Genomic DNA, 7,376 nt, shown 5'->3' on the forward strand with positions numbered 1-7,376 from the left:
TGTAACACGGGTATAAGCCTGGCAGGCTTTGTTATATTGTAATACGCGCGATTCGGAATTCGTTTTGGAATTCCTGCTTGCTCCAAAAGAAATAAAATTCAGCGATTACGAAACAGTTTCTAGCCAGTTTCTCATTGATTTCATGAAGCCTAATGCGTGATAAGTTTTCAAATGTTGAAATGTTTTCGTTAAGATTGGACATAACACTTTGCTGTGGAGGTTCCTTCTAAATCGAATAATGTCAATGTTGTCTTACGTGATCGACAAGAGTTCACGACTGAACACACATGTGCAGTTTTTGTTTGCTTGAAGACAGTGTGTGTTTTTGTAGCGATCGCTACACTACGCTACCTCTTCGACCCTTCAGCGTGGCACCACTTGAGCTCCGTGGCGGCGCCGTTGGTCGCGTGGTTGGTCACGTGAGTTGATCACGTGGTGCGGCCGTTGGTCACGTGGTGCGGAGCAGCTGCTGCTGCCGGCGGCGCGCAACAGCTGCAACAAACAGCTGTGCGCATGCGCCGCGTCAAGTGGGACGAAGATGTAGAAGGAACGCCCAGCGAAACGGAGCGGCGAAACACTGACTTTGCAATTCGACTGAGCGAGTTCCATTCGGCCAGATGTAGCTATCGCGTCACTCCAGGTTTAACTAAAGCCCCTCCATGACGTTTTTTTCCGACCATGGAGGGGCTTTAGGTTTAACCAAAGCTAAAACCCCTGTCACAGGGGCACTTTCGATCCTCATTGAACTCGATCTGCATCGAGATTTTCGAGCACGCTCGAAACATCCGGTGCTACACGGGCAATTTCAATGCTCATTGAGAAGTTTCGCTCATGTGTGTTAGGTGGCGCCAAATGTTCCACTGACAGCCATAACATGGTGATGTCCGGCAACACTGTGCAGTCGGGGGCAGCGGCAGCCAAATCCGTAGCCAGATGTGATAGCGGTTGGCGCCAAAACCACAAGCTTTGTTGTCACAGCTGTGTAGATTATTATGAGTCTAGAAAGGGAGCGTGAGATTGCTCTTATGATGGTGGCGGCTGCTGACCTCGAAGTAGAGATTGAGGCGGCTAAAAGTCAGACAGACAGTGTGAAAAGGCGGCTCCTCTTTGCGAACGGGTTGTGTATCGCAGCTGCGGTTGCGTGCGATGGTACAGTCCAGCGGGAAAGGTGGATGTACAATCGAAACGAACGCTGGTTCGAGGACACTCTCCCCCACCTCGGTGAGCGGTTCTTTAAACAGAGCTTCCGTGTGACTCCTCCGACGTTCCGGTATATAGTCGAAGCTTGCCGGCCCCTGCTGCAGCGCGTCGACACGAATATGCGGTTGGCCATCTCTGTCGAGAAGCGCGTTGCAGTGGCGATGTACAAGCTGTGCTCCTCGGCAGAGGATAGGTCTGTGGCCAATCTTTTCGGACTGGGGCAATCTACTGTGGACACCATATATCGGGAGTTTTGTGACGCCGTAGTGTGCCTACTCGAGGACAGGTGGATAAACATGCCCTCTCCAGGCGCAATGGGCGACCGCATTAGAGAGTTCGGTGCCGTTTGCGAGTTCCCACAAGCGATAGGGGCACTCGACGGTTGCCATTTTCCCGTGTCGCCGCCCAAGGAAAGCGCACCAGACTACTACAACTACAAAGGCTGGTGAGTTATCTCATATTTGGCTTATGTAGAGCTTACATGTTGCAGCCATAAAGGCAGCATTGCAGCAGTACGAATTTGCTAATGCAAAAGTCTTCAGTTCACAAGTCATTATGCATGTCCATGATTTGTGAAGAATTATTTTAATGTTTTTTTTTTCACAGGCACAGCATCGTGCTGCTCACCTTGGTAGATCACCGGTACTGCTTTCGGTACATGAACGTTGGATCACCAGGGCGCTGCCACGATGCCTACATATACCAACGCTCCCAGCTGGCAGAGTTTATTGAAGGGCCAACATTTCAGGCTCCAGCTGTAGCCTACAGTGGAACAGCTGTGCCTCCACTAATACTCTGCGACCAAGCATTTCCCCTCACATCACACTTGATCAAACCCTTCAGCCACAGCGCCCACTTGGATGCCGATATGGAAAGGTTAAACTATCACCTGTTGAAGGCTAGAAGGGTAGTCGAGAACGCCTTTGGCAGACTGAAGGCAAGATTCAGGTTCTGCATGAAGAGGATGGAGTGCAGCATAGATACAGCTCCACTGGTGATCCGCGCCTGCTGCACGCTGAACAACATCTGTGAAGCATTTGGCGACCACGTCATACAAGACTGGACCTCTGATGCACAAGTTTCCGAGGCCCTGTATCAGCAGCCACAGAGTCGCAGATGATCAAACCGCAACTGGTGCTGCAGTACGAGCTGCAATTCTAGAGTACTACAAGCAGCGAGCACAGAACTGAGGTAAACTATGCTATCTATTTACAATAACCGTGTTTGCTGGCTGGCTAGTTGGTGCAATCCATTCGCTTCAAGAAACTGTGTGAAAAGATAATGGAACACACAGGAGACGCACACAAAATTTGAAAAGTTATACCTTTTTATAGGCTTCACAGCCAACACTTTACAAAAAAATGTACATATCACATTCAACGGAACCAAATCAAAAAGATACGAGGACAAGACAAAAAAGACACTGGCTGGCTTTATTTTGTCATTCGTCTTTGTACGCTGGTCCTGTAGTTTGACCATGAATTACCAACACGCCCACAATGCTTTGTTACTACAGTATATATCACCCGAAAAATATCACAAACTGCTGCGGAATATTGCTCAGGTACTGGAACAGGCACAGAAAGCATAAAACAGCAAGAAAGAAAAACAATAAGAGACAAAATCGAAAGGAGTAACCTCAGATGTCGCACTGCATGTGGTTAACATAGCCATGATTATTTCACTCAGGTACTGCAAAAAGTGCAAAAAATGCTAAACAATAGATAAAATCGTAAGGAGTCACATTATAAAATGTCATATTGCACATACCGTAGTTAACACAGCTGTGGGTACCACAAATCACCGCACCACATTGCGCAGGCACTAGAAAAAATGCTGCAGTACGAGTTGCAATCCTAGAATACTACAAGCAGCGAGCACAGAACTGAGGTAAACAGTGCTATCCATTTACAATAACCGTGTTTGCTGGCTGGCTAGTTGGTGCAATTCGTTCACTTTAAGAAACTGTGTGAAAAGATAATGGAACACACAGGAGACGCACACAAAATTTGAAAAGTTATACCTTTTTATAGGCTTCGCAGCCAACACTTTGCAGAAAAATGTACATATCACGTTCAACGTAACCAAATCAAAAAGATGTGAGGACAAGACAGAAAAGACACTGGCTGGCTTTATTTTGTGATTCGTCTTTGTACGCTGGTCCTGTAGTTTGACCAAAAATTACCAACACGCCCACGATGCTTTGTTGCTACAGTATATATCACCCGAAAAATATCACAGACTGCTGCGAAATATACTCAGGTACTGGAACAGGTGCAAAAACCGTAAAACAGCAAGGAAGAAAAACAATAAAAGACAAAATTGAAAGGAGTAACCTCAGATGTCGCACTGCATGTGGTTAACATAGCCATCATTATTGCAAATCACTCAGGTACTGCAAAAAGTGCAAAAAATGCTAAACAATAGATAAAATCATAAGGAGTCACATTAGAAAATGTCATATTGCACATAGTTAACACAGCCTTGGGTACCACAAATCACCGCGCCACATTGCGCAGGAACTGGAAAAAAAGCAAAAAATGTGCACGAAAACGAAGAGACAAAATCTGGGCTCACATCGGATGATGTCATATTGTATGTGGTTAACACTGCCTTCATTATCACAAATTGCTGCACAATATCACGCACGCACTGAAACAAGTGCAACAAATGCACAGCAGCAAGAAAGGAAAACAAAAAGAAATAGATAAAATCTGAAGGAGTCGCATTACATAACGTCATATTGCACATAGTTAACACAGCCTTCAGTACCACAAATCACCGCACAACATTGCGCAGGCGCTGAAACAAATGGGAAAAATGCGCACAAAAGAGAAAAGAAACAAAATCTGGAGTCACATCAGATGATTCCATATTGCATGTGGTTAACACTGCCATCAATATCACAGATTGCTGCTCAACATCGCGCAGGCACTTGGTGATATGAAAGCAGGGGCAAGACATTAAGAAATCCGACGAGTCTGAAAACTAACACACAAAAAAACCGAGAGGCAAAGTAAAAACCGAAAAAATAGAAACACACAACTCTGAAAAAATTAGAAAAATTCTTAACTTGATTCAAAAAACTTTGTTATGGCATTTACCATTTTCTCTTGCAGCGTCAAGTGCCGCTGCCTGATCTCCATCTCTGCTGTGACACGCTTCAAGGCTCTCACGCAGCATCCTCTGCTCCGTGAGCAAAGCTTGCCTAAAGTCAGACGAAGCAGTCCGGAGCCTTTTTCTGGGATTTTGCTGCTCGCGGATGCCTGCCTGCCCCTCAGCTCCTCCGTCTTCAATGGCCGCCGACTCAGCTGCAAAACCTCCGGCCCTGCTGTCGTCCGCGTTCAATGCGGGCTCCTGCAAATTTTCCAGTGCGGGGCTGCCATCCTCAGCGGTCCCGGTGTCGGCACCCACCACCATGCCAAGAACGATCTGCGTGACAATTTATGATGTTTGCCTCTCAATGTCTTTGCTCCATAGACAAGCGAGAAGTATGGGATCAAGCGTGTGTGAAACAGGGATGTCTCCAGTGACTAGCTGTGAACTGAAGCAGTGATATTAGACGGATTTTGTTTCTGGCCCACTTAAATTCTTTTGCCATCTAGTGGATAGAAGTTGACCTTTAATCAGGCTTTCAAAATACGTTGGCAATGTTTCTTCCAAGGTCATGTTTTCTTTACTTACTGCCTGAGCAAATGCCTTTAGGTGCCACCTATGGCTGATTCTGTAGACATCATGACCGCACTTGAAACATAAGGTGGTTGATGCATTGAATTATGTGATGGTTTGTAGCACTAAACGACAGGATGACAGCACTAACAAATATGTCGTTGAGATGATGGAACTAGAAATAAACATCACTATGGTTCAAATGCAACCTAGCACATGCTGTGTGCTAGGCAACGTGCAGCAGTGCTGAAAGACAGACTACAAATGTCAAGCTGTTTGCATTTTGTATGTGATGTCACCTTGAAACGTTTATTTAGTATTGCAGTGTGCCACATATTTCATGATGACCACATCATAGCTACTCCAATAAAGGCCATTTTTCAAAGTTCTTGGTGATGTAAATGAAAAGGTGAGGAAATGATAGAGCACAACTTTTTTGGCAAGTGCACTGCCAATCTCAAATTTGATCTACATACCTCCTCTACAGTGGCTCCCCTAGAGCAGCGCGTTTCTTGAACGAGTGAGGGGTCGTTCATTGGTAACGACCCCAAGAAAGAATGGATGCGAGCGTAATGGGGCCATTGGATGGCGCCCGATCCTGCGGTGGTTCCGTTTTTGTTGAAGTCCCTAATAGGATGGAAAGTTGCGCAAGTTTACATAATTGCTGAAAGGCAGAGCAGTGTGCATTTAAAAGCGAAAAGCCCGTCGTTAGGTGCATATTAAACAGAAAAAACAAGCCTACCAGATTTTACATTCAGACGCCAGGCTTGAAATGAATGGAGACGTAATGAATCAAAATTGCACGCTCGCGCTAAGCAGCGGGGAAGCCGTCTGGTGCTGCCAAAGGACTGTTTTTTATCACTGCTTACAAATAACTAAATGAGCAAGGCGGGTTCTCGGCGGTAATTTGTGGGCGCCCCCCTATAGGCGTCGGAAAATATGCAGGTGCCTTGAAGCGCGCCGAAAGTTCTTCGAACGTCTCTCTCATTGTCTGAAGAGCATCGCGAACTAGTAATTGAAACAGCTTACAACCATGCTTTTATAACACTTCGGAATTCGACTGCCGTCGGTCCAAGAGTTAGTTGCGGAAAAAGACAGCAGGGAGTCGGTTTCCTCGTATTCACTGTGCGAAGAGTAGAACTACTCCATAACAAAAAACTATGCGATGTCGTCACCGTCTACCATGGCAGACTCAAATCTCGTTAGGCACGAAATCGAGCGCACACAAAAAATACACGCGAGAACTCAACACCTCCACGGTGAGCAGACGACAAAACCTGCCTGCACGCGCTCGATTGAAAATTGTCGCTGCTGACGCGCCGAACCTGCGCCACAGAACTGGTTCAGCACCGCGCTGGCAACACTTTCAGGATTGGTGCCGTGGACCAGCACTGAATCGAATGCAGCTATAGTGCAATGACATCTCGTGAAGCGTGAATTCAAAGCAACGAAGCAGAACAGGTGCAGGTGAGAAAGCCAATGCCTGCGAAGTTGGAGGCCGTCTAAAAATGCTTACTTACCGGTACATCGGCGTCAAGTTTATCTTGTGGCGCACCTCTGCTGATGTGCGATCGAACCCGAGGGTCCGCAACGCCTCCGCGATTTCCGCATACACTGCGGCGTTCCTCTTCTGGCGCCGCAAATCATTCAGGCGGTCCTACCAGCAGTCGATGAGAGCGCCTGTCTCGCGCTCGCTCCACAGTTTGCGCGCCGGCGAGCAGGAGGACGCCATCTTTGTTTACACTGACGGCGAAGCCGGCGAAGCTTGGAGCAGGCTTGGAGCGTGGTGTGGAGATTATTTTCGAACATGTTTGCATATAAGCACGCGTAGTACCTGAAAATGTTCTGTCTAGCATTTTAATCAATTAAAACAACAACAATTGTGGTTTTGTTTTGTTAAATAGTGTTTATTTTTATAGCTTCATGAGAACGAGAGTGCTTTCGATCGTGCTTGGAACCTCAAGCACTCTTGAGGAATCGGCATCGAGTCAAGCAGGATCGAGCTCGATTGCGCTTGGAAGTGGCCGTGTGACAACCGTCGATCTGCATTGAGTTCGATGAGCATTGACTCAATGAGGATTGAAAGTGCCCCTGTGACAGGGGTATAAGCCACAGTCATTTTTTTTTTTCACTACAATTCAAACTAACCAAATGAGCCTTCAGTGATGAACGAAGAACCGGGTTGCTCTTCCCGAGCAATATCTCGCGAGCAATCATTAATTGAACTGCCACGGTGGCCAATTTACTCACAATGCGATGGGCAGGTTGCTATCCGCCAGGGTAGCTAGGTCGTGATGGCGTCACAAGGTCACATGGCCTAGGTGCCAATAGACCACCTGCTTTTTTTCGCTCAAAACGGCGACGCCGGATTTTCCCTTCCAGCCTAACACCGAATGCACAGATGTGGCCCATATGTACCAGAGGCTATTGTGCCACGCGAGCCAGAATGACACTGTACACAAGGACGTTGATCCCAGCGTATCGGTTCAGTATTTGCGATCGGCACT

At 46.8% G+C, this 7,376-nt stretch overlaps 2 protein-coding genes across 2 annotated transcripts; one reads left to right on the forward strand and one right to left on the reverse strand.

Annotated features, from left to right (window-relative positions):
• Positions 1-941: 941 nt before the first annotated feature.
• On the forward strand, positions 942-1,718 carry LOC144094676 (uncharacterized). Its single transcript, XM_077628597.1, has one exon. The coding sequence runs from the start codon at positions 993-995 to the stop codon at positions 1,647-1,649; it is 657 nt and encodes a 218-aa protein (XP_077484723.1). The 5' UTR covers positions 942-992; the 3' UTR covers positions 1,650-1,718.
• A 794-nt stretch (positions 1,719-2,512) lies between these two features.
• Positions 2,513-6,614, reverse strand: LOC144094677 (uncharacterized). The gene is made up of 3 exons (XM_077628598.1): positions 6,390-6,614; positions 5,346-5,496; positions 2,513-4,632 (listed from the first exon to the last, which is right to left on the reverse strand). Exons 1-3 carry the CDS (start codon positions 6,395-6,397, stop codon positions 4,279-4,281), a joined length of 513 nt encoding a protein of 170 aa, XP_077484724.1. The 5' UTR covers positions 6,398-6,614; the 3' UTR covers positions 2,513-4,278.
• Between the last annotated feature and the right edge of the window lie 762 nt (positions 6,615-7,376).

The sequence above is a fragment of the Amblyomma americanum genome, chromosome 6 (assembly GCF_052857255.1).
Source record: "Amblyomma americanum isolate KBUSLIRL-KWMA chromosome 6, ASM5285725v1, whole genome shotgun sequence".
Taxonomy (NCBI): Eukaryota; Metazoa; Arthropoda; class Arachnida; order Ixodida; family Ixodidae; genus Amblyomma; species Amblyomma americanum.

What these genes read in the sequence shown, in the direction of transcription:
- LOC144094676 (XM_077628597.1), top strand. Translation starts at nt 993, where the DNA reads ATGAGTCTAGAAAGGGAGCGTGAGATTGCTCTTATGATGGTGGCGGCT.
- LOC144094677 (XM_077628598.1), bottom strand. An exon ending in GGGGAGCCACTGTAGAGGAG is followed by an intron (nt 4,633 to 5,345) that starts GTATGTAGATCA and finishes ATTGTCACGCAG; the next exon opens with ATCGTTCTTGGCATGGTGGT.